This window comes from Saccopteryx bilineata, chromosome 6, assembly GCF_036850765.1.
Source record: "Saccopteryx bilineata isolate mSacBil1 chromosome 6, mSacBil1_pri_phased_curated, whole genome shotgun sequence".
Lineage (NCBI taxonomy): Eukaryota > Metazoa > Chordata > Mammalia > Chiroptera > Emballonuridae > Saccopteryx > Saccopteryx bilineata.
The window spans coordinates 35,707,803-35,735,481 of record NC_089495.1 but is presented as its reverse complement, the minus strand read 5'-3'; the positions used below and the strand labels follow the sequence as shown (position 1 = coordinate 35,735,481).

Sequence of the window (27,679 nt, the reverse complement as noted above, 5' to 3'; positions counted from 1 at the left end):
TTTGTCTGAGTAGTAAAATAATTCCTTTGGAGCAAGAGTTCAATAAGAATAGATGTGAGGTCTGAGATTTAGAATCCTTTTTTATTACCCCTATTTAGAAAACTCACAAAGATAAATTAGATACTGTAAGATTGTTTAATCTGAATTATATTTAGAAATTAGGGAAAACCTTCAAATAGCTAGAGAGCAATTTTTAAAAAAGCTAGTACAAATATATGCTCTGTATAAAGATTGCTGAGACATTCAAATTTTTTAAGTGAATGGTTTTTACAATTTTCACCATCAGTCCCCCTGCCCTACCTCCCACCTCACTATATAATAAAAGATTTTGTTTGGCAACCCTTCTTGTTATCACAAATAAGACCATTATAGTTTCTGATCAGCATAACTATACTTTCTATACTGACTCCATTTGAGACAGAAAAGGACACTGGATCTAGTTTGTGTAACTTTATTACAGGTGTGTTTCCTACAGGATACCTTTAGACTTTATGATATATTGAAAACAGCTCCTGGCCCCCTTGGAGGGGGCTGTAGAGAACTCAGTGTTGGAATTGCTTTTTGAATCCTTTGGTCCATTAATATGTCACATTTCCATTGTGTTCACAGGTACTTAGTGGTTCAAAGATAAAGTACTGGATTGCGGTAAGCCTCCATTTACTTCCAGTATCAGCCAGTGGCTCTTTTGATCTCTTAATGCCTCAGTTACTCCATTCTCTAGCTTCCTCTTTTGTTTATACATGGAAGTTCTTGGGAAAAGGTAGTGTGAATGAAAAATATAGCCAACATGCATAAACAAATGAGAAAATTATTTTAAAACGTGGCACTTAAAAATAAACTTCCATATAAAAATTATACTAACCAAAAGTGTTACTGCCTATATGTTTGTAAAAGAAAAATAGGCAAATATGAACCTGGTTTAGTTGCTGTCCGATTGAGGACCCCCCAAAAAAGCTGAGTAAAAATTATATTAAAACCTTATGTCGTTTTGTGAATATAGTGGGCCAGCCTGAACCTCCATCCACACAGTAGTCGACGTTTACACCTGAGCTCTAAGGACAGTCGAACCTTTTATGCCAGCTAATTTATGCATTTATTTTATTCCGTATAGGAAAGCCATGCTTTTGTTAATCGCTTGACTTTTCTTCAATGTAATTGCTATTATCTGGTGAGACACTCAGGTTTTCTTAGAGAAGAAAAACGAGCTGCAAATAGTTTCTTAAGCATGCGTATGTAACCTTCAGCCAAAGGGCCTATTTCCGTGGGGAACACATTCAGCCCTGTAGCTCCTTCTCCTCCACAAGTCAAGTCTTCCGCCGTCACTATTTATGTGACCACACAATACTGTGTACGGAGACATGTAGGATTGGGCTGCTGAAACCTGTATACTTTTGTTAACCAGTGTCACCCCAATAAATTCAATTTTTAAAAATAAAAAATAAAGGCTCCTGCTGGAGCCAAAAGTCCTCTCTCTGGTCCTGATTTTTCCGGTCACTGCTGACAAGCTCAGAGAGAGGCCTTTGACACCTCTTCTGCCCCCAGATCCTCCCTAGTCCGGGCTGCAGGAGAGCGTGGTTAGTCTGACATCTCACCCTCCCTCCCTTGCCCGCGTCTGCTGCTTCCCAGAGACCGTACGCCTGGGCACTGGCGGCACCAGGCGCTGCTAGAGGTGCGGGTCCTCGCGCTGCGGGGGTCCCGACCCCGCCGCAAGCCCACTAACCCCCGGGAGTCGCCAACCCCGTGTGAGAGTTCGGCATCGGAGATCCTGTGCAGGAAGCCGGGCAGCTGGACGTAGAGCAACAAGGACGGGGGAGGAGGGGCGGGGTGACAGTGGGGGCGGTGGCTTCCCAGTTCTCGCGAAGTTTAGGCCCGGGAGGGAGGCGGCGGTGGAACCGCAGCGAGTGCGGGATGCGCTCGGAAAAGGAGGGGGCTGGAGGCCCCGGGGTGGCCGTTGCTGTGCGAGGCCAGAGCGGGAGGGAGAGAACATCGGCCGTGGAAGTTCAGTTCCGCCGGGAGTCGCCACGGCGAGAGACAGGGGCACCGTCGGCCTTGTCTTCCAGCTGCGGAGGCAGCGCAGGCAAACCTCGCGAGGAGAAGAGGACGGTCCTGAGCAAGGTGGGTATGAGACCAGGAACGGGGCGGGGTGAAGACGGAGCGGGGCAGGCAACTTTCGCAAGAGGAGCAAGGTCCTTCCCAGCGTGGAGCGGGGCGAGGACGGATGGTATCTGCAAACTCGGGTGAAGAGCAGCGTGCTGAGCAAGGCGGGGCGGGCCAGGGAAGGACGCCCGGAGGGTGGAGCGCTGCAGGCGGCCCTCGCTGGAGGGGGAGGAGGAGGAGGAGGAGGAGGAGGAGGGTTTTCAGCTCGATGGGCGGGGCGAAGGTGGGGCGGGGCGGGACGAGCAAACGTCCGGAGAGGAGTACGGTCCTTAGCAAGGCGGAGGCGGGGCGAGGGCAGAGGGCGGGGTGAGTACAGGAGATGCGGTCGTGCGTCGCGAGGTAGACATTCCTGACCAAGGTGGAGGCGGGGCGAGGAAAGGGGATGGTGGGCGAGGGCGAGGCCAAGGGAGGCTAGGCGGTGGAGGGGCGGGGCTAAGGTGCCTTCCACGGGCCGGTGGGCGGAGCCGAGGAACCGGGCTGAGGGGCGGGGGCGGGGCCGCCAGCGGCGTGACCGTATCAGCACCGTGGACAGCGGCAAGACCGAGCTCTGGGCATCTCAGGCCTCCAGGGATAGTTTTCGGCGCACTCTGACGTTTACTTTTCTGTTTTGGGGAGAAAGAAAATTCCTTTCAGCCTCTGGAGGTGAACGTGTCTCCTTGAGGCTGAGACGCTGGGCTTACCAGCTAGGTAGGGACAGTAGCTGTCCACACTCTCGAGGATCTTGGCCTGAGGGGGTACGAAAGGGATGTGGTGCAGCTCTGCTGAGGTTCTATCAGGTTCAGGGAAGCCGGGCAGAAAGCCTGAAAAGCCTGTGGCACGATGTGAGAGGACCCGCTGTGTAGACACTGGACTGCAGGCGAAGGTGTCCACCGCAGGTGTGGTTCCTTTTGGCAGTAAGAATAATGCGCCATTGCTTCGTTACTGCTGGTAACAAACATTACAAAATACATACATTACCTGCATGGGTCTTACCTTCCATTGTGGCTTACTGTGCAGATAGAGCGTGGGGAAAGGTAGTATTTTTCAGCTTGGGCACAGACATTCCAACAGTTGTCTGGTGGTAATGAAATGATTACATGAAAAAGGACTGTTATGCACAGCCTTTCCTGACCTCATGGATCCCTTTTCAATTATTTAGCCTTAATTACACCTTTTATAGCTATGGTCTTATGTACGTTTTTCTTAACCTTTCCTAGTGTCTGCTGGACTCCTGGTTTAGATTTTCCTCTGAGCATAAACACAGGTCACCAAGCATTGAAATAAAGGTTAATACAGTAAGAGTGAAACAAAACCCAGCCAGTGTCTTTTCCCCAGGTGGTCATCCGGCGCCTTCCTCCAAGTCTCACCAAGGAGCAGCTAGAAGAGCAGCTACACCCACTACCTGCACATGATTACTTTGAGTTCTTTACTGGGAATCTCAGGTGAGAAGCTGTTTGCTATCATTGAGTATCCAAGAGGCATTGTCACTTTCTGGCAAATTATTATAGATAATAGAACACATTTGCATTTCCATCTTCTTTTCCACATGTTCCTAGAAATCAGTGCAGCCCTTTATGTCTGCAAGTTGTTTCTAAGTAGGCCGATCATTAAATACCTCTAAAGCAATTTGAAATACACCTCTACTGGCAATGCTACAGTCTAAAAAAAAGACCAGCTAACAACGTAATACTTTTGTTTTTGGATATTAACAAACCTTATTTCATGTAGCTTTTTAAAGTAAATTGCATTAAGTTATAACAAAGTAAATTGAATAAATAATAGGTGTATAACCTGATGAATTTTCACAAGTGAACACACCCATGTCACTAATACTAAGTAAAGAAACAGAATATTCCAGACCCAAAAACCCCTCTGGGCCTCTGGGTTCCCTTCCATCACTTAACACCCAGACCACATCCAATCCCCCTTTTATAGTTTTTTTAAAAATTTATTTAAAAAATTATTTTGTGAGAGAGAGAGACAGACAGGGATAGACAGGAAGGGAGAGAGATGAGAAGCATCAATGCATAGTTGAAGCACCTTAGTTGTTTGTTTTTTCATATGTTCCTTAACAGCGGTGGTGGTGGTGGGGTTTCAGCCGAGCCAGTCAGTGACCCCTTGCTCAAGTCAGTGACCTTGGGCTTCAATCCAGAGACCTTTGGACTCAAGCCAGCAACCATGGGGTCAGATCTATGATCCAACAATCTAGCCGGCAACCCTACACTCAAGCCGGAGACCTATGATTTTCAAACCTGGATCCTTAGCATCCCAGCCTGATGCTCTATCCACTGCACCACTGCCTGGTCAGGCTTATTATATCTTTTTAAATTCTCTTTTACAACTTGGGTAGATAACTATGACAACACTTTTTGCTTTCAAATCTCCCTTTTATTAACAAAGAGAGGACTAACCTTGGGTTAGACCTTCAACAGGTAACAATTCAGCTGTGATTTTTCACTATGTTTTTATTAGTATTTCAATTATTATCTTTTTTTCTTAAATATCATGAGTTCTTATTTATGGTAACCATAAAATTGTCCTTTTGAAGAAATATATTGAAGTAAAAAATGTTTGGCTATTCAGTAAAAAAAATACCACTAATAGGTAAATACAGAAATGGTTAAAAAAAAAACCATAAAGATTATTTTAAAATGACTAAAATTGGAAAACAGGTACAGTTAAAAGAGGACTGACGTAGGATCTAGAGTGACTCAGGTTGGAATCCCAGTCTCACGTTTCACCTAACTGCACCTTCTGCAAATACCTAATTTCTCTGAGCCTCAGTGTTCTCATCTGTGAAATGGGGTTGAGAGTTCCCGCCGGTAAAGGAAATTGGTAGTTGTGAGATGGTAGAGAAAGGCCTAGTTCTTCTGTAGACCCTGTATAATACGCTACAATAAATACTCTTATAATACCTAGAACTGTTCTCTTAAATCAGTAAAGAATCATTTTTACGATATAACATTTTTTTCTATGGAGGGATATAAGTAGGTTTTATTGCAGCCATGATACATGATGAGGCATGACCTTTGAATGACCTTGTCTTGGTTTCCAACCCCTGAGAACCAGTATTTTGGCCCTGATTCCAAGGATTTGAGAAACTAACCTAAAGAGTTTCTCTCAACTCATTAAGAAGACCTCAATTAATGTTTTGTTTTTTTGCTAAAGAATATCCAGATCGTTGTCATTTAGTGAGAGATGAATCCTTGGCTTAGAAGTTTCATAGGAAATCGTTTGTTGTATCCAGACAAGGGGAAAAAAAGGCAAATTTAAAAATTCATACTTTATACTAACCATTTTCACTGTTATTTCTTATTTCAGCTTTTATCCTCATCTCTACTCAAGAGCATACATTAATTTCAGGAATCCTGATGACATTCTTCTTTTTAGAGATCGATTTGATGGATATATCTTCATTGACAATAAAGGTTGAGTCATTGGCTTTTTCAATTGCTTGTTACAATCTTTAAGGACATTAATTAAATTTGATGGAAAATTTGCTAATTTTAATTAAAAATTCTTAGATACTGATCTAAAGTAATGTGTAAATTTAGATAATGTTTACTTTGTGTGCTTATTTTTTTTCTTCTTTTTTTTTCTTTCTTTTTGTGAGTCAGAGAGAGGGATAGACAGGGACAGACAGGAACGGAGAGAGATGAGAAGCATCAATCATTAGTTTTTCATTGCGTGTTGCAACACCTTAGTTGTTCATTGATTGCTTTCTCATATGTGCCTTGACCGCGGGCCTTCAGCAGACCGGCAACCCCTTGCTGGAGCCAGCGATCTTGGGTTCAAACTGGTGAGCTTTTGCTCAAACCAGATGAGCCCGTGCTCAAGCTGGCGACCCCGGGGTCTCGAACCTGGGTCCTCTGCATCCCAGTCTGACACTCTATCCACTGCGCCACCGCCTGGTCAGGCTTTGTGTACTTATTTTTAAAATTGCAATTATATATAAAACAAAGAATTTCAGCAATTGTGTGAAACAACCTATTTATGTATTATCATCGATGATTGAGTTTTTTCATATAAATGAACTTTCTAGATGAGTGAGCTTGACTTTTTTATGTCTCCGAACTAAGTTATTTTACCCATGTTTGATAAAATTTTTCTAAAATACATTATTCACTTATATCAGTATTTTCCTAAATAGACTATGCCTCATAATTTTACCATTTATGGATAATCTAATGGAAGGAGGGGATTGTAAAACTAAACATCAGTTTTTGACTGTGTCAGTTTTTGACTGTGTTTAATAGTATTGTCTGCTGAGACAGTGTCATTTACCTCTGCTCTAACTGTGCCAGTTTTCTGAACTTTTGTGTCTGCTTTTGATATATATAAATATTTTTTTCTTTTTTCCCTTATCCTGTCAGACTGTCAGCTATTGTGTTTGTTGCTATCATGTTCGTACACTTTTAACAGGATATTGTTTTTGACACACTCCTTACCAACCAGCCTCCTCCCTCTCCACCCCACCCCGTCTCCTAACAACTGTTTTCTTCCCCTTCACTGAGGGGTTATGGACCTGAAAATACGGTTAAAGGGTGCCGAGGCTGGGCCAAGATATTTTTGCTGTGATTAAAAGCAAGTGTATTGCTTGAACTATTTGACATTTGTGTTGAATGTTCAATTACTCAGTAATTCATTCAAGTACCTTTTTTCTTGCCTTTTTAAAAATTGTGATAAAATACATATAAGTTAACTATCTTATTTTTTAAAGTGTACAGCTCAGTAGCTTTAAGTATGCCCATATTGTTGTGCAGCCAGTCTTCAGAACTGTTTCATCTCGCAGAACTGAAACTGTACTCATGCAGCAACCTTCCCCACTTCTCCCTTTCCCCAGCGCCTGCCTTGGGCAACAACCCTTCTAATTTCTGTTTCTATGAATTTATTCTAGTTACCTCATAGAGTGGAAATCATACAGTGTTTGTCTTTTTCTGACTTGTTTATTACATTTAGCATAATGTTTTCCTGGTTTGCTGATGTTATAGCATGTGCCCTCCAGAGAAATGAGAGAATTACAGTATGATAGTCTCCTGGCCATTCCTGACAAGTCTGAAAGTGATTACTGAGTAGGTTTAGTATGGAGGTGGAGTGGTTCACTTGTTTATTAAGTATATAGCAGATTCTCATCGTGATTATTTCTGTGAGTATGCCGCCTCCCCTCACAGCAACAAATTAAATTTTTAGTGACTTTCATTGGAACATTTTTATTTGAAGCAAATCTTACCTGAATGTTATATATACACTTTGAAACCTTCTCTTTTAGCAAAGTATCTATTCAAAAGCAAAGTAATTTTCTTGAACTCATAACAGATTAATAATTGAATTAACCTTTTAAAATTAAAAATAAAGTTCAACGATACTAAGAGACCAATTTAAAGATATTCCATTCTTGATGAGGAGAGACAAGGCTTATTGAGGCATAAGTTATATTTTAAGGTGTACAAGTAGATGAATTTTGAATGTATTCAGTCATGTAACCACGACAACATGAGGTATCATTTTATTTAATAAGTAATTGTTCTCCTTTGTTTAAATTTGAAGGCTGACATGCTATGATGCATTTGCTTGAAAGTATGATTAAATTATAGATTAAACAATAACATTTTTATTGTTATGTTCACTCCATAAGGAAGCTAGATCATTCTTTTCTAAGATAAATATAGTAGAATTTCAGAATGATTTTTGTAATTTGTTTCTGGCGTAAGGCCTGGAATACCCTGCAGTGGTCGAGTTTGCTCCGTTCCAGAAGACGGCCAAAAAGAAACTAAAAAAAAAAGATGCCAAAACTGGAAGCATTGATGATGGTGAGTCATTTTTCCAAGGCTGGATGATAAAACTGCCAAATTAAATACACTGATTAAATACAATTTCTCTCCTTTACATGGGAAAGAGTGTATTTATTTTCTTTTTTTCTTTTGAAATGTACAGATCCAGAATATAAGAAGTTTTTAGAAACTTACTATGTGGAGGAAGAGAAAACTAGTGCCAATCCAGAAACTCTTCTGGGAGACTTAGAGGCAAAGACAAGAGAACTTATTGGTTTGTTTTGCTCGTTTCTTCTCTTTACTTTATTGAGATATATAGTCATAGAGGATGTGGTTTTTTCTTGTTTTCCACGATTTTCATAAAAATTGACACTTGTGCCTGACCAGGGGGTGGCGCAGTGGATAGAACATCAGCTTGGGATGCAGAGGACCCAGATTTGAAACCCCGAGGTCGCTGGCTTGACTGTGGGCTCATCCAGCTTGAGTGTAGGCTCTAGGTTGGTCATGGGGTAGCCAGCTTAAGCGTAGGATCATAGATATGACCCCACGGTTGCTGCTGTGAGCAAGGGGTCACTGGCTCAACTGGAGCCCCTCCGTCAAGGTACATATGAGAAAACAGTCAATGAACAACTAAAGTGCTGCAACTATGAGTTGATGCTTCTCGTCTCCCTTCCTATCTGTCCCTGCCTATCCCTCTCCCTGTCTCTATCTCTCGTTAAAAAAAAATAAAAATTGGCCTGACCTGTGGTGGCGTAGTGGATAAAGCGTCAACCTGGAAATGCTGAGGTCGCCGGTTCAAAACCCTGGGCTTGCCTGGTCAAGGCACATATGGGAGTTGATGCTTCCAGATCCTCCCCCCCTTCTCTCTCTGTCTCTCCTCTCTTTCTCTCTGTCTCTCCCTCTCCTCTCTAAAATGAGTAAATAAAAAATTAAAAAAAAAATAAAAAAATAAAAATTGACACTTGTGACAGGTTTGACAGAAATGTAGACTATTTCCTAGTTTTGACAAAGGGAAAGCAAGATGGTGGCTTGGGAAAATGTTCTGTGTGTCTGCAGGTGGGACAGTATTGAGTTTTCAGTTTCACTCATTTTCTTTCAAAGTTGTGATACATGAACAGTAGAAAAGACATATGAGTTCTCTGTGCCTGGCTATATTAGGCAAAGAATGTTATATCTCAAGGTTGAAATCAGTACCTTTTCAAATATCAACCGCGTACAGTGTGATGATGAAGGAGGGGTGTGGGGGTGGGGTGCAGGATAAGGGGGGATAAATGGTAATGGACGGAGACTTGACTTGGGGGTGGGGAGCACACAATACATGTCCTGAAGACATGTTGTGGACTTTGTACCTGAAACTTGTATAATTTTGATAATCAGTCACTCCAAGAAATTCATTTGAAAAATATAAATAAAATAAGACAAAGAAAATGACCAATCACAGAAATGAGATGCTTAAGTATAAAATCATCTTACTGCTGTTCAAAAACATATTAAGCCTCTTGCATGAGCTAAGCAAACGAGAGGATAAACCCAGCCACAGCACAGAATCTGGTTTGAACCTCAGCTTGCCGGCCAGTGCTTTATTTATGGAGCCACCCAGCCAGAGCCTATAATTTTCTTCGTATCTGCCCATCTCCTTCTACATAAACTCTCTTCTCATTTGGCTCCCCATTACCCCTGCCAGTGGAACTGTATGTTTGTCTTCGTAGACCAGCACATAATGCATTGCTTGGACAAGTTTAGGTATTCAGTAGAGGTTTGTTGAGTAAATAAAATAGGTTAACATTATTGAAATATTCTTCATTAGTCTAATAATTGAAGTTTTATATTTTTAACAGCTGGTTTAATGTGTAGCTCAAAGGATTTTTAATCACTGAAGTAAATGTTTATTAAGATGCACTTAGGCCCTGGCTGGTTGGCTCAGTGGTAGAGTGTCGGCCTGGCGTGCGGAAGTCCCGGGTTTGATTTCTGGCCAGGGCACACAGGAGAAGCGCCCATCTGCTTCTCCACCCCCCCCCCCCCTTCCTTCCTCTCTGTCTCTCTCTTCCCCTCCCGCAGCCAAGGCTCCATTGGAGCAAAGTTGGCCCGGGCGCTGAGGATGGCTCCATGGCCTCTGCCTCAGGCGCTAAAATGGCTCTGGTCGCAACAGAGCATCGCCCCAGATGGGTGTGCCGGGTGGATCCTGGTTGGGTGCATGCGGGAGTCTGTCTGACTTCCTCCCCGTTTCCAGCTTCAGAAAAATTACAAAAAAAAAAAAAAAGATGCACTTAGGATGCATTTGCTCATTTTTATTCAATGCATGTTGACTGGGTAGCGACTCTGAGCCTAGGCAAGGGGACAGAACATGAGCAGGATGACAAGGCCTGTGCCCTCATGTAGCTGCTCTTGTAGTGGGGATGCCTGTGGTAAACACATGCAGAAATCATCAACCTTCATGCCAGAGCATTTGTATATGTGATACGTGCCACAGTGTAATGAAATGGGATAATGGGATAGAAAGAAAGGCTCTGAGCCGGTATTTCAGCTGAGTCTAGCCGTGCTCAGGGATGGAAGAAGGGGGAATTCCAGCTGGAAGAGCTGCAAGCTGGCACTTTGGGTTATAGGAGCAGGATGGGTTATAGGAGCAAGCGTGTGGTTGGCACGTGGTGGACAAGGAACAGAGTGACTGGAGAGGCAGGTGGGCACATCCAGTCAGGCTGGTGGGTAAGAGCTTTGGATTTTGTCTGTGGGACACTCAGAAAGCATTGAGGGAGTGCACGGTCGGATTTATTTTCCCCATCTGGTTGCTCCACACATGATGCATTATGGATGCCAGGAGGAGAAGCTGGGCCTCTGGTTAGGAGGCCCTGGCTGTAGTCCAGGGAAGGCTGCTTGAAGGAGGCCTCAGAGTCAGCATGCATTCTGGGGACAGAACTGACAGGACTGACTGACGGGTTGGGTGTGGGAGGTCAGGGCCTCCAGGAGTCTCACTGGAGCAGATCAGTGACTGTGGCACCTCAGAGTCAGCATGCATTCTGGGGACAGAACTGACAGGACTGACTGACGGGTTGGGTGTGGGAGGTCAGGGCCTCCAGGAGTCTCACTGGAACAGATCAGTGACTGTGGCACCTCAGAGTCAGCATACATTCTGGGGACAGAACTGACAGGACTGACTGACGGGTTGGGTGTGGGAGGTCAGGGCCTCCAGGAGTCTCACTGGAGCAGGTCAGTGACTGGCGCCGGTACTGACATGAAGAAGACAGGGAGAAACGGAGGGGCACCCCCAGATTCACTGTAGAACATGTTAAATTTAAGAAGAGCTAAAATAAGAAGCAAATTACAAATTGCTTATAGACCTTGCCTTCCTCCCGGTCCCATTTCTTTCCCCCTTTGTTTAAATGCCCCGTACAGGAGAGCGGCAGGAAAGTGGTTCGGGGACATCTCCTTGCTGGTCAGACACACACCCTCCAGCAGTTTGTTGTGGCTTCCCTGCAGAGGAGGGATCACTTCCTCCCTCACCCATTCTCAGGGCCTGCCGCACAGTAGATGCAATGGGGTTATTTACTGAATGAATAAGTGCGGCTGAGAATCCACTGGCCCAGGATAAGGCATAGATCTTTGTTTCTGTGATTCTTCCTTCTGCCGTTTAGATTTGCATTTTAATCAAGCAAATCATGGCAAATAGCCTCTTTCTTTTTTTAGATTCTGGCCTCCAGTGAAATTTTATGATCAAGGGTAAGCAATCCGGGTTCAATGGGAATATGAATTGGCTCTGAAGTTGCAGGTCAGAGCAGTGGCATATCAGAGTCTCTAGAGCAGACAGCCCTAAGACCTGTCAACCATGTGGCCTCAGCCCTCGCCTCAGGTTCCGTGTTTCCTCGCAGGTTGTGGTGACACTGCCTACTGTGCATCAGCTCGCCGTCGGTGGTAACTGTTACACTGTTGGTTAAGTTAGTATATTACATGGTCATGTGTCCTCTATTTAATAAATGACCACTTTTGTAGTGTGTAAAGTGCTTTCTTATACAGGGTCTCATTTCCCTTCACATTGATCATTGGGTTACTCGCCAGGTGTTTCATTGGAGAGGAAGGAAGGTAGGGGTGGTCTCAGGTTGGCTCCTTCACCCACTGGCGTATGTCTCGGCCACTTCCTTGGTAGAACTTCCACAGTGCAGAGCGGAGTCTTCTCTAATTTGGGGTGACCTGCCTGTTACAAAGGCTGTGCTAGTTAATCCTAAGCCACGGTTTGTGGTTAACATAGGAGCCACCCAGGGAGGGAGTGGGCTCTTCTTGGCCCCCAGAGCTGTGCTGCAAAGTGAGCATCCGCATCACGTCAGCTCTTCATCAAGGCCAGGAACCTGGGGCAGAGCTCCCTGGAAGACCGTTGGATACCTGACATCAGGGTGTTCAGCAGTCCTTATTTCCAAGTTCAGAATCCCTGGCCAGGGGCCGTCTTCCAATTTTTTATTCATTCCTGGTCCTCAGAATTCTGGAAATGTCATGTCAGTCTTCAAGTGCATCCAAGGATTCTTCTTTCTTTCACTTAATCTAAAGTATTGAATACCTATACTACAGACCCAAACCATGTTCCACCTTCTCACCTCCACCACAGCCATGGGGGACACATAACTCTCAAAGCAGGTCCCTGGGGGTGGCAGCACCCGGAGACCTGCCATCCATTTGGGCACCCCAATATCCCGGTCATATTGGACAGGTTAGGGGCGTGAAAGTTCAGGACACAGTTAGAGTTTGTGGAGACCTTTGTTCCTGAGTAGTTGGTAATTTTTTTTTAATTTTTAAAATTTTTATTTATTTATTCATTTTAGAAGAGAGAAAGAGAGAGAGAGAGAAGGGTGGGGAGGAGCAGAAAGCATCAACTCCCATATGTGCCTTGACCGGGCAAGCCCAGGGTTTTGAACCAACGACCTCAGCATTTCCTGGTCGATGCTTGATCCACTGCGCCATCACAGGTCAGGCCAAGTAGTTGGTAATTTTTAGATCAACATACGGAGTTATTTTCTAAACTTGAACTTCTGGTTGTTCTGATTTTTGGAGCATATTTTATAAGAAATTAAAAGAATTCACACTATTGTGTAGGAGAGCTGTAAAGGGAGAAGTTACCAGAATATGCATTGAATCAAAGTGAATATATATCATAAATGTTATGTAATGGTTTACAATTTCTGCAAAAATATGAATATATAACATTTGGGAAGTTTAATTCATTTGTAGTCATTTTGCTTTTATACTATTTTTGTAATATATGACTCCCTTACGAATCAGAAATTAAGGGCCTACTATATATAAAATTGTCAGTACTTTCAAATTACTTGACTTTATAGTGATGGAATGAGAACCCCCTCATATGCAATGCATGCTTATATAAATGTAAAAATGAAAATATTCTCCCCTTAATTATTTTAAAAATTACATTGAAAACAAGTATTTAGAATAAAGGAAAGAAATATTCTTTTTGAGTTAATACTCCAATACAATTTTTTTGTTTGTTTTAGCTAGAAGAACCACACCTCTTTTGGAATACATTAAAAATAGAAAATTAGAAAAGCAGGTATGTCTGGCTTTTTATGTGATGACTATCCTTCCTGTTTCTATCACATCCGTGCTGACAATTTGTACACATACGTTCTCACCTCTTTAGAGAATTCGAGAAGAGAAGCGGGAAGAACGAAGGCGGAGGGAGTTGGAAAAGAAACGCCTACGGGAAGAAGAGAAAAGGAAGAGAAGGGAAGAGGAGAGATGTAAGAGAAAGGAAACCGAGAAGCAAAAGAGAGCTGCTGAGAAAGAAGTAAAGATTAAGGTAATTTGGAGGAGAACTTTTATTTCTTTTTATCCAAAAATAGTTATGCTATTTTAATCATTTAAGTATTTTAGTTCTCTAGAAGTAAAAGAACATTTTAATTTGTCTATTTTTTTTTTACTCTAGTTTCTTTATTCTATAATAGTAGTTCTCACGCTGTGTCCCTTAACCCTCGGGGCTCCTCGGGGATGCTGTGTTTGGGAGGACTGCGTGGTGGACACGTGGAGGAGGACTGCCTCCCGTGTGCAGGGAGCATTTCGCCCAGAGGAGCCCCACATTTACGTGTCATATTGGGCTCCTGCTTACATTTTCCTTTTTTTTAATTTTTTTTCTTTTTTTTTCTTTTTTGTATTTTTCTGAAGCTGGAAACGGGGAGAGACAGACAGACAGACTCCCGCATGCGCTGGGCCGGGATCCACCCGGCACGCCCACCAGGGGCGATGCTCTGCCCCTCCTGGGCGTCGCTCTGTTGTGACCAGAGCCACTCCAGCGCCTGGGGCAGAGGCCAAGGAGCCATCCCCAGTGCCCAGGCCATCTTTGCTCCAGTGGAGCAAAGGGGAAGAGAGAGACAGAGAGGAAGGAGAGGGGGAGGGGTGGAGAGGCAGATGGGCGCCTCTCCTGTGTGCTCTGGCTGGGAATCGAACCCGGGACTTCTGCACACCAGGCCGACGCTCTACCACTGAGCCAACCGGCCAGGGCCACATTTTCCTTTAATGAAAAAGTTTCTTGACTAAAAAATACACACTTGAAAACCACTGGCTCAGTGTATACTGGCCTTGCTGTATGAAGGCTGACTCACAGAGCTGGTTTTCTTGTGGAACTGGCCTCTACATCTCTTGCCCGATTTCTCCTTTGCTGGATGCGTTCATCTGGGGAGGGTGGTTTCATGCCTAGAGGGAACTATTCTCTATGTAAACAATGTTGCCCCAAATTGGAGTCAGCCCTGTCCTTCTTGGTACTCTGCTCAGATGACCTTATTAAACAGAGTTCAACCTAATGTGTGTCTTACCTTACTCCATGAAGGATATAAAATGCCTTATAATTCATTAAAATTAGTTGCTATAAAGAAAAAACGATCAAAGCTCAGAACTAGGGGGAAGCTAGAGAGTAGGAAGGGAAAGGCTGGGAAGAGATCACAGTCTCCATCATTGTGCAGTAGATTAGTTTCTGATATTCTCAGCAGTCAGAAAAGTTGATTAGAAACATAGTTTGTATTTTCCATGAAGAGAAAACATGCCAGTTCTTCAGAGGAAGCAAAGCTCCTTCTAGGCCTTTGCTTCTAAAACAGTTTCTTCCATGTGGGGTATACTAGCAATGGAGGGTATAACTTCTTAACAGTATTCATACAAAAGCACATTAGCAGTTGTATCAGTCAGGACTGCTTAGGTTATCCTCCAGTAACAAATAGTCTCAAAGTCTCATTGGTTTCATAAAACTCAAGTTCTGTTCTTGTTCATGTCACTTGCCCATTGTTCATTACTCATTGTGGCCATTCAGTGACCCACGCTGACGGAGGTTCCACCTAGGCATTTGCTTATACAATTTTTTTTTAAGTGAGGGGAAGGGAAATAGAGAGACAGACTCCTGCATGGGACCCCTACTGGGATCCACCCGCAACCCCCATCTGGGGCCGATGTTTGAATCAGTGGAGCTATCCTCAGTGTCCAGGGCTGATGCTCGAACCAATTGAGCCACTGGCTGGGGGGTAGGGGGTGGGGAGAGAAGGGGAAAAGGGAGGGGAAGAGAAGCAGATGGTCATTTTTTGTGTGTGCCCTGACTGGGAATCAAACCTGGGACATCCATACACTGAGCCGACGCTTTATCTACTGAGCCACCCAACCCAGGGCCTCCACAATCTTTATGACAAGGGAAAGGAATGGGTAATATGGCAAGTTGCACACTAGTTCTTAAACCTTCCACATGGAAGTGACATGTCCCTCTGCCCACATGTCACTGGCTGAAGCAGTCACATGACCCTACCAGGTCTCAAATAACAAATAAAAATGGAACCTTAAAATATTACAGTAAAGGCCTTTGTCATTGTAGAAATTCAGCCCTGTAATGACCAGGGACAACATAGGTATACATTTAATGTAAATTTCATGGTCAAGGTGTGTGAATATTGTCTAACCCTTTCATTTTACTTCCTAGACAAAGAGTAATAGCTCACTCAATGCCTAATGCTTTACATTCTCAAAAGCAGTGTTGTCAACAGCTCTGAGAGTTTTTCAGGAAGAATCACTGAAGCTGATAGCCTGCAATTTCAACTGTAATTTTAAGTAAGACTTTAAGTATTTGGAATATAGTATTCTACTTTCTCAGTTTGGAGAATGAAATTAGAATCCAAGATAAGCTAAAGAAAAAAACACAAATTTGTTAGTAAAGTAGATAGAGGATCTTTCATATAGAAAAAAATAAATCAAAGCTTAAACACAGCAAGAAAAAGAGTTAATCTGGTCCAAATCTAATAGAACAAAATCTTGGTGACAGGTTAGACCCAGTGACATGAGTAGTCCACAGCTTCAGTCCTTAGGAGTGTCTAGTGTTCTGATCTAACAGTAAACATCTGACCCAAGTTTACTGTTAAGGGTGCCTTTAATAAGCATCCTTGCTCAATTGGGGTTCTCTAGCTTATGAATGATTTGGAGAATGTAAATAAACCGAGAAACAAAGTCTGTGAAGAAATGCCAAAATAATCTGTATTAATAGCCTAAAAATAACAAGTCAGAGAGCGATCCTCATGGCTAGTGTTAGCAGTAAAGCCAAGGATAATCTAAGAGCAACCCCGCAGCTGTCTATTTTTCTGTGAATACTAGAACTAAGCATTAATCAACTTGAAGTAGCAGGTTAGGTTACCAAAATTACAAAAAAATCCCTGAATATATAAATTGTATAGATTATATTAAAAAATTTGAGTGATATTTTTCACAAAGCTCTTTAAAGACAGATGCATGTGTGTGAGAGCTGGGTACAGGCATGGAGGAGGAGCACAGATGAAGGCTGGAGGGAGCACTCCCGACCTGGCACCTGCTTCCACCACCTCCTGTGTCATGTGCCCCTGGCTTGTCCCTCCTTCTGTTCGTCCCTCCCTCCCTTCTTTCCTTCCACCCTCTGCCTGCTCTTCTCCAGTGAGCTCTCCCCCCAGACGTATGCCTTCTCATAAGGACCGTACTCCTTCTCATCACTTGCTCCCTGTTCCCGTCTTGTTTTCACAGAGTGGCCTTCCCGAACCCCCTTTAGAAACCATTCCTCTTCCTCCTCTCACCCCACACATCTCTGTCATTCTATTCTGTTCATTGCATTTCATACCACCTGAGATTATCTTGTTCACGGTTTTCTGTTTTTGTTACTGCATGTACCAGAATTCGACCCCATGGCCCCACTGCCACAGCTAGAATGTCGAGTGTGAGTTCTTTGGTTGTGGGCACTTGTCTCTCATCCACAGCTATATTCCTAGCACCTAGCACAGGGTCTGTTTCCCTGGTTGCTGGCACATAGCCCTTATAACCCTTGTAATCTCTGGAGTGATAAAATGTCTTCTCTATCATAATGTTGTGACGGTGGCTAATACCCTAGATAGCTTCAGGGTGGGAGCTGGTCACCAGAAGACAAGGTGTGATTAGAGATTGAGTTCAGTCACCTGTGGCCAGTGGTTTAATCAATCCTGCTCAGTGGAGCCTCTATAAAAATTCTTGCAGTATGGAGTTTAGAGAGATTTCAAGCTGGTGAACAGATTTAGGTGCCAGGAAGGTGGTGTCCCTGCATAGGGTGTGGAAGCTCTGAACCAGGCGTCCCCAAACTACAGCTCACGGCCGCAATGCGGCCCCCTGAGGCCATTTATCCAGCCCCCACTGCACTTCTGGAAGGGGCACCTCTTTCATTGGTGGTCAGTGAGAGGACCACTGTATTTGGCAGCCCTCCAATGGTCTGAGGGACAGTGAACTGGCCCCCTGTGTAAAAAGTTTGGAGACCCCTGCCCCCTGTACCTTGTCCTATGCATCTCTTCCATTTGGCTGTTCTGGAGTTGCATCCTTTATAATAAGCCAGTAATAGTGAGTAAAACACTCTCCTGAGTCCCATGAGTCTGTCTTATTCAAGCACCCCCTGAAGTTATAGCCATTTGTCCAGAAGTACCAGCGATGACAACACCATCTGAAGTGGGGCTAGTCTGTGCCCAGGGTCTGGATGTCCCGGACTTGATCCCCGGTCAGGGCACACATGGGAGGCGATCATCTGCTTCTCTCCTACTCCCTCTCCCCCTTTTCTCTCTCTTCCCCCTCCCAGCCAGTGGCACAATTGGTTTGAGTGTGGCCCTGGGCACTGAGGATAGCTGGGTTGATTCAGGCATCGGTCCCAGACGGGGCTTGCTGGGTGAATCCCAGTTGGGAGTCTCTCTCTCTTTCCCCTCCTCTCACTAAAAAAAAAAGAAGAAAGAAAAAAAAAAAAAGGCCTTACTAAACACTTGGTTTCAGAAGTATTGTGAATAAAAACAATTCATAGGTGCACAAATTATTTGCTGGATGAATGGATGGGTGGATGGATGGAGATACATACTATTGTACTTCCAATTGCATTTATTATAAGCATATGTTACCTTTGTAATTTAAAAAACAGGTTGATAGTTATCTGAAAGGAAAAGTTAAATTCACAGATCCCACTTAGGCAGAATAAGAGCATATACAGAGGTAACCAAAATGCATACCTTTGCTACACTATATCTGTTTCTTTCTTAAATGAACTCATTTAGTCCAAATGTATCTGTTTATAATTTTTCTATGCTGCAATTTAAAATATATTTACTTTTGTAAGTGAGAACAAAATTCTCAGAAGTAGATATTACATTTATGCTCTACAAACGGACTCTACTTATGGTGTTTAAATTTCACCAAAGAGTAAGTCATATGGGGAACTAACTGGGAAGAAGGCCCAAATAAAAGGTATACCAAACTAAATGTGTCACAGCAAGCTGCTAAATCTGTTTCCAGAAAGGAAACAATGAGTGTTTCGAAAACTCAAACTATTCTAAAAGTCATTAATATAAAGTGATATTTTTAAAAATTGTTTTTCCTTATTATAAAAGTAGTATTGTCTGTTTTAGAAAAACTACAACCTGTAGGTGAAAGGAAAGAAAATCATTCCAATTCTGCCACCTAAAAATAATCACTATTTTTTTAAAAGCTTTTATTTCTTGATTTTTTTAGAGGGGAGGTGGGGGAGAGAGAGAGAGAGAGAAAAAGGGAGGGAGGAGCAGGAAGCATCAACTCATAGTAGTTTCTTCTCATATGTGCCTTGACCGGGAAAGCCCAGGGTTGCAAACTGGTGACCTCAGCATTCCAGGTCAACGCTTTGTCCACTGCTTCACCACAGGTCAGGCAATAATCACTATTAACACAGTGTCGCAAGCCCTCTAGACATTTTTCTATGTGTGTGTATTAACATAGAACTAGAAATCAGATCGTTCTGTTTTGTATCAATCAGTCCTTTGTTCATTAGTATTATCATCAATTCATCCCGTTAACTATCCTAAATCATTTTTCGTAACTACATAGACTGAATGTTGCCCTAGGTATTTAACTGAAAACCTATTCATTGAACCATTATCTTATATTTTTTGCTATTCAAACATTTGGGCTCAATATTGGTATATATTTCTAATTATTTATTAAATGACCTCTTTTATAATATACTCTTAAAGTGATTATTTTACTAACATTATAATTTCTCAGCTTCTTAAGAAACCAGAAAAGGGAGAGGAAGCAGCCACAGAGAAATCAAGAGAAGGAGGAGAGGAAGCTGATCCTGGAGACGCACAGTGGGAAGCCTGTCCTGGCGGTGGTGTTGGTGGTGTTGTGAAGGCCAAGGCCTGGGAGGGGCTGCTGGAGGAGCGCAGGGAGAAGTGAGCCCGCCCTTCCCTTTCTCTGACCACGTTAAGCATCGCAGAATTGACATCGAGTCATAGTCATTTGTCCTTTGTCAGTATGAGTGCTTATATAATATCCTTGGAAGTCTTGAATGCTTGTCCTCATTTTTGTTTCTCGAGGAACTTGGAAAACCCATTTAAGCTGCAGCCTCAGGTCTGTCATCGGGTTCTGTTACCGCACTTTAGGTCTCCAGGGTCGTCTTCCCAGCCTCTTTTCCTTGTATTTTTTATCAGTTCATAATTTTCCTGTGTGTTTGGAGGTATCTTGTCCATTTGATCTTCCAGACCTCAGTTTGTCTATGGAATTTTAAATTTGAGAACCTACTCTTGTAGGTGCCCCAAATCTTTTGTGCTACAGATAGAATTCTCAGTGCTGCAATTCCTTTGTTGGAGTTGTCATTCTTCTGGTCCCATGGAATTTGACCCACAGCTGTAGATCCTGGTGTTCTGCGGGCCCTGCCGCCTCTCTCCTGCTGGGGGTCCTTTGGCACATAGGTCTTTGCCTGCTTGTGACATGAACCCGGGAAAGGAGCTTGGGCAGGGCTGCTCTGGCAACCTCCTGGAGCCTAGGGCTGCTCTGCTCACAGGGGTGACTGGAGGTGGATTTGAGTTCAAAGGGGAAGATCATAGAATTAGACTGCTATTTGCCCAGAATCCCAATAATGTGAATGAGTTATTACTGCCTCCCTTGCATACAGAGTTATGTATATTTTCTTCCCCCTTTTTTTTGGGGGGGGGGATTCCGGTTTATTGCTTTGTATATAGAATTAACATACATGATATCAAATCTGATCTGTTAGCACTGCGACTTACGTTGCAGACATTTGTATTATGATTGCTTATGATATAGCAGTGCCTTTTGTCATGTTTCTGGCACCAGCTCACACTTGGCTTATAGATCTCTTTGTCCCTGCCAGTCCTGCTGCTTCTGTATGTGGGGAATCCACAGGTGGTATGTGAGGACTTTTGCCTGTGGTTCATGGAGAGAAGGACTTTAAGAGCCAAATGAGCTCACCAGCCACTTATTTATTTACTATTCATTTAATAATCTGACATATGCATACATATTACTAAATTTCAGTCAATTTTAGCTATGGTTGGAACAGAAACTAAGCTGTCAGTGTGAAATCTTCCTCGTGATGGATGTGCACTTGGGCTGCTGGGAAAGTCACTTGACCATGTGCAGCCTCATTTACTTTACCTGCAGTGGGGGGAATATATTTACTTTGGAGGGTTACTGAGAATTGAATATGTATGTATGGTACCTGAGCATAGCACTTAATACATACGTGTCACTGAAGTGTAATAGTAAGTATTGTTAATAAAATTTATTCATCTTTTCAATAGCTTTTTTTATTGAATGCATGTGGTGTGCCCATTACATGCAAACTTGGCATAAAGTTATGGGCAGACATATATTCCCTGCCTTTTCTGGAACTTACAGGCTGGAAGGGAAGACAGGTAATTGAGAAACAATTGATGTAAGGTTACTGATAATTTGTATTAAATCACAGGCCACAAAATGACAGCGATAAAGAGCAAAAGGAGATGGAGAGAAAATTTCGAGAAAAAGACCTTGAAACACAAAGATACCACTTGGATGACAGCAGAAAGCTTAGAGCTCACTGTGAGTTTGACAAGTTTTCAAGAAGAGGTGAAGAAGAGACAAAACGGAAAGGATTCTCCCCAGACCGAGGGGGCCAGGACCGCGGCGTCCCTGTGGAAGCAGCGGAGAGACCAGGCAGAGAGCAGAAGAGAGAGGATGGCCTGGTGCCCAGAAAGGAGCGCGTGGGAAACAAGGTTCTTTAGGGCATTTGGGATCATCTCCCGTTCACCTGTCTATGCTAGAAGTAGAAACGTCACTTCTGCAGGCTTGTAACTGCTTTTCCAAACAAATTATTTTATTTCACGAAAAAAGGAAAGTCTGCACAGGTGTCTGAGGTACAGGACCTCACACTCCAGCAGTGCGGGGCCTGCCGCACTCGCGCCTCTGCTCTCTTAGGCAGTCTGCTCTGGGAGTCTGTATTTATTAGAGCAGGTTTTTGTCCACTTAGTGGGCTCAGGTGCTGAATGACAAATCAAAAAATAGAACCAGCTGTCATCTTTTCACCAGGGGAAAAGATAAGCTTTTCTTAAAATTTAATTTATTGATTTTAAAGAGAGGCAAAGAGAGAGAGAGATAGAAATATCGATCTTTCTGTACTTACCCTGACTATTGAACTAGTAACATCTGTGTATCGGCTCGATGCTCTAACCCAGTGGTCCCCAACCCCCGGGCCGCGGACTGGTACCGGTCTGTGGACCATTTGGTACGGGTCCACAGAGAAAGAATAAATAACTTACATTATTTCCTTTTTACTTAAGTCTGAACGATGTTTTATTTTTAAAAAATGACCAGATTCCCTCTGTTACATCTGTCTAAGACTCACTCTTGACGCTTGTCTTGGTCATGTGATACATTTATCCGTCCCACCCTAAAGGCCGGTCCGTGAAAATATTTTCTGACATTAAACTGGTCCGTGGCCCAAAAAAGGTTGAGGACCACTGCTTTAATCAACTGAGCTATCTAGCCAGGAACCCCTAATAAGCTCTTTTAGTATAAGACTAGCATATTCATACCATTTGCTTGAAAATAATAGTATGTCATCAGATTTCCCTCTAAGACAGTAAGGGAAATATTAATAATATTTCTGGAGCTTTCTTTTCCATTATTAACAATGTCTGATGATTAATGGACAATCAGATAGCTCATGAACACCCAGAGGTTAGAGCTGCACAATCAACCCTGGATTGAGATTGCCCACTTAGCCCAACAAACAGGCTTTGTTTCAGAAATTTGAGGTTAATTTGTGTTCAGATCACATTGTCACAGAGAAGCATTATAAATGGGGTCATGTCCCTTCCAGGGCCAGGCCACATGTTGCTTTCAGTCCCTCAAAGTCCACCATCCAGATGAGCAAGTGGAACCTAGGCTGCCTGGTTGCAGGTCACACTCCCCTCCCACCCATTGCTGACCCTGGCAGCCACTCTCTGTTCTCTGTCTCTATGACTTTGTCATTTCAGGAACACGGTATAAATGGAAACATAGAGTATGTAACCTTTTGAGATTGGCTTTTTCACTCCCCTTGATTCCTGTCACATCCATCCCAAGTTCCACATGGTATCCATGCTGTTGATTCCCTGAATGTTTCTGGTAAAGGCAAGGGAGATCTTCGAAGAGCCAGCGTGCTGTAGCTTCACCCTTGACTGATTATCTGCATTGAAGGGTTTCTGTAGTTGCCTTAACCCCGGGTACACCAAGTACAGTCGTGGGTCTCATCAGTGGGAGTTGTTCCTATGAATACTTGTTTTTCATTTGCCTTTTTATTTAACAGGAGCGAGTGATTTGGTTATTTGCATAGCTTTAGGTGCATAGCTTTAGCTCATGATGACTCCTTCTCCTTCTGTCAATTAAGTCTGCAGTGCCGTAGCAGTGGAAAACTGCTTTGTGGGTAATAGCTCCTTTCTTACCAGACTGGGAAGGTTATGATGTGCTTTTAGGGTCAATTTGAACTCTGTGCACACTGATGTTCCCCTGGTGAAAAGAAGAACCATGCTGTTGACCTGAGAGGTGGTGGCCTCTGAAGGCTGCATCTTGGCCTACACAGTGGATCCTTTCCTACTCTTCTCACCTGCCAGGCTTCTATTAAGAACATTCTGATAAACCCGGGTGGGGGCTGTGGGGCCTCCACACACAGCCCAGGAGAGGGTAAGGGTGAGACAGCAGCAGGACATGCCCACTGAGCTGCACCGCCCTTGCGCTCCAGGTGGCCATGGAAAGGCAAAGGTTGCTGCTGCTCTGTCATACATGCAGGCGTGCAAGGGGCACTGAGGCAGGGCTTCCTCCCCAGGCTGCAGGCTTCACTGAGCTGGGATGGGGTTGTTCCCTCTCTTCTTAAGCGCTGGTTCCCTGGGAGGAGCTATTGTTCCCACTGGGATTACTGATCAGAATCACACTGTCCTTCCCTGGCCTCACTGTCCTCATGCCCGGAAGCTACCTAATTGCATTCTGTGTACTTTATTCTATCTTTGTTTTTATTCCACTACCTCTAAGATTTTTTTTTTTTTTTTTGTATTTTTCTGAAGCTGGAAACAGGGAGAGACAGACAGACAGACTCCCGCATGCGCCCGACCAGGATCCACCCGGCACACCCACCAGGGGCGATGCTCTGCCCACCAGGGGGCGATGCTCTGCCCCTCCGGGGTGTCGCTTTGTTGTGACCAGAGCCACTCTAGCGCCTGGGGCAGAGGCCAAGGAGCCATCCCCAGCGCCCGGACCATCTTTGCTCCAATGGAGCCTCGGCTGCGGGAGGGGAAGAGAGAGACAGAGAGGAAGGAGAGGGGGAGGGGTGGAGAAGCAAATGGGCGCTTCTCCTGTGTACTCTGGCTGGGAATCGAACCCGGGACTTCTGCACGCCAGGCCGACGCTCTACCACTGAGCCAACCGGCCAGGGCCCGTCTAAGAATTTAATAAGACGATAGGTTAGTATTTTCTATAAAAGGGACAGTTCAGAAATAATCCTCATGGAAATGTCTTATTATGACTGTTAATAACTTGAGGTTAGCCCTCTAAAAAAGCTGTTTCTCTGAGGGACCATGCCTCATTTTCTTTTGGACCTCAGGTTCACTGCTTGGCGAGTTTGAGGGACTGAGATGTGTGTATTTGACTTGTCATCTGTCAAATGCCATGCTCTACTGTTTCCACAGAGTGTTCTAGGTTTGTGTAATAACATATTAACTATCTTTTTATTTTGTGGCTTTTTATTTTTTGCCTCGAAATGCTTAGTTTCTGAGATAGTGCTGTGAAAAAGGCTAATTTTTAGCTGCAAGGCTGATAGTCTTTAGATAATTAAGATCATCAGTCCCTAGACATGGAGATGTTGCTCCCTCCTGCATTGCCACCCTTGGAAGAGTAACCCACCCTTCTGTCCTGGCAGAACCGGCCATCCTTGCAGCTGTACCAAGCAGGAGCTCGCATGAGAGCACGTGAATGTGCGGGAAGATTCTCTGAGGAGGGCCGTGATGGGAGGAAGGCTGACGCAGAAGATTCAACCGGGGCTGGTTCCAAGAAGAGCGAAGAGGCAGAATGAGTCCATGTGCGTACCACAGTTGTGACAAGGGTGAGCTCCCATTCGAAATTCCTTGGATTAGAAATATATAAGTTAGCCTGGAATACCACCTGCAAGGGGAATTTACAACTTACAAAGAAACCAGAAACTGGTGGTTTAGAAACAATCCTTTAAAAATTCGAACAGTTTTCTTTGATTTTGCTATTTTTGGTATTAACTACTGCGTATCATTTAGACAAAACAGAGAATCTCCTTTGGAAAGAGAAAAGTATGACCAAAATAGGGGAGGGAATTAGTATTGTGTCAGTATGAATTCTGAAGCACTTTGAAAGTGTTGTAGGAGTAACACACTTCGCACTGTACACATGTGTAAGCAAATCTGTTGAGATCTGTATCTCATTAATGCTTCTTGTTGTTTTCTCTGAGCCATAGTTTCTGGGAATTGGCAGCTCTCACTCCATTATAACCTTGGTAATTCAGCCACCTTTGTGCCTTCTGCCATAATATTCCAGAAGGTCTGCTGTTCTGTAGTTCCTCTGATAGGAACCTTAACAGAAGGTAAAGCCCAATAGCTTTAAATATGGCCCTGTTAACAATTTGGCCACTGACTTGATGAAAATAGTTTCACAGTCTTTTGATGGATGTGGTCATGGTTTATAACCATTATGGTTTAAGGATTGCTAACATAAATAGCGTTACTTTGAGACATGGATAACTTAGGTACAGCATCTACGGTTTTTCTTTTTGCAGTCTGAGGTAACTTTAAAGTGACTTTATGTAGCTTTCTGCAACTATGCATTCTAAAGTATTTTTACTTTTTAGTGAAATTTTAAAATGTTCATGTATTTTTGGCACTGTTTTGAACCATTAAATAAAAATTTTAGTAGCTATGGATTTGAAGTCCAGTTATTGTACTTTTCCTACATAGAATTTTACACAATAAAATTTTGCTTTTTAAAATGTAGCTTTAAAGAAAAATGTAGCTTTATCTGAATATTTTGTTGATTACATCTTATTAAATATGAAATGTTTGTCTTATTAAATAAGAATTACTCATTTATCATTGAAAACATCTGTAATTGTTGGACATACGGTTTTATGGCACTGCTGCCTTCTTCTTCTTCACTCCTGAGCTCCAAGACTCCGGTGGGGGAGGAGATAGAGGGCTCACTGTGGGTTCAGCGAGGCCCATGTGATCCAGAGGAGCCAGCCCTGGCTCACTGTGGGTTCAGCGAGGTCCATGTGATCCAGAGGAGCCAGCCCTGGCTCACTGTGGGTTCAGCGAGGCCCATGTGATCCAGAGGAGCCAGCCCTGGCTGGAAAGGGCTAGATAGTAGGTATTTTACACCTTGCAGGTTCTCTGGTCTCTTTCACATCTACTAAACTGCTGTTGTAGTGAGAAAGCAGCCTTAGACAATAAATAAATGGGTGGGCAGGACTGTGTTCCAATAAAACTGCATTTATACAAACAGGCAACAAGCCATCTTTAACCTGTGGACCACAGTTTGCCGACCCCTACTTACAGGGTGGGTCAGACTGGACCCACTGAACAGTGAGTGGCTGTGGTCCTTGCTGCTCCTGTGGCTTTGATCCAGACCTGAGAGTCCAGGACATAGTAAATCTGATTTCTAAGGCCTCCGTCTTGGTCCTCTTGGCTTGTTGGCTTGTTTGTATTTGGTGATGAAAGACCTGGAGGTCTTTAGTGCTCATTTTCAAAATTTGTGGTTTAAAACATTGGTTCTCATACCTTTTGGTCTTAGGAACTATTTACATTTTTAACAACTATTAGCAACCCCAGAACTTTTGTTTATCAACTAGGTTTTATCTACTGATGTTTACTGTATTCAAAATTAAAACAAATATTTAAGGCACAAGAATACATAAACACATGTTCCATTTACTGTCATAGTAATAACATCATATATTATATAGCCTCTGGAAAGCTCTACTATACACTCGTACGAGGATCAAGGTGAAAAGGGGAATAATGCCTTAGTCTTAACATAGAAGTAGGGACACCGAAGGAGGGACCAAGATGGTGACAGGTAGGTAAGTCTGTAACACACTCGCACCATAAACCCGGACCCCAGCAAGACACTGTACAACCAGAAGGGAACCTTCAATCCCTAGCTTGTCCTTGAGGAGAATCTAGGCTCCTCATATCTAGGACCCAACTTTTAAGGGTTCCACCTGAAGGATGGGCCCCCAAAACACCTAGCTTTGTAAGCCAGAAGGGCTTGCATCAGTGAGACCCACAGGACTATAGCAAACAAAGAAGCAGTTAATGGGTACATGAGTACTTGCTTTTGCTGTCACCCCAGGGCTCAGTACTGAGGGAGCAGACAAAGTATCCATCTCATTTTCCTGGAAGAGCTTTGACTGAACACCAGCTGCTGCCTGAGGGTCTGACTTCTCATTAGCACCCATCTAAGTACTGACTGCAATCCTCCCTGGAGTCTGGGGCAGCTAGTGGGCACTTTTACCACCTTCTCCCGCCAGCTTGCTCCAATGATAAAACAAAGTTGCCAGCTTATATCTAGATAGAGCTTGTACATTTTTTCTGGTGTGTCAGCTTTTGTAGCTGCTGCCTCAGGGTTGGCCCCTGGATCACCTAGTTCTCATATATACAAGGGCACTTGCCTTCACAAGTCCAACAGGACTATGCAAGCAAAGGCATTGCGAACCCCTGCAAGGGAGTTGAGTGCCTAGTCTTACAGCTACCGGAGAGTCCTGCTCCTAGTCAGCCTGTATGTGGAAGCTGACTGGATCGTAATCTAACCTATACATACAGCCTAGCAGTAGCCCAGCACAGACTAGCTTTTATTTAGAATTCATAACTTTGCTTAGATTAACCTGTAAACCCACTTAGATCACTATAGATTTTATAAAGTATAACCATATCTTATAATTTGTCAAAAGTTTAATAGAAAGGCTAACACTTAATTAG

At 43.5% G+C, this 27,679-nt stretch overlaps 1 protein-coding gene across 1 annotated transcript; it reads left to right on the top strand.

Moving 5' to 3' along the window:
* Positions 1-1,850: 1,850 nt before the first annotated feature.
* UPF3A (UPF3A regulator of nonsense mediated mRNA decay) lies at positions 1,851-25,692 on the top strand. The gene is made up of 10 exons (XM_066236269.1): positions 1,851-2,115; positions 3,472-3,578; positions 5,458-5,564; positions 7,848-7,946; positions 8,071-8,181; positions 13,400-13,455; positions 13,546-13,704; positions 19,431-19,600; positions 21,139-21,424; positions 24,601-25,692. The coding sequence occupies exons 1-10, from the start codon at positions 1,909-1,911 to the stop codon at positions 24,751-24,753; spliced, it is 1,455 nt and encodes a 484-aa protein (XP_066092366.1). The 5' UTR covers positions 1,851-1,908; the 3' UTR covers positions 24,754-25,692.
* The last annotated feature ends 1,987 nt before the right edge of the window (positions 25,693-27,679 follow it).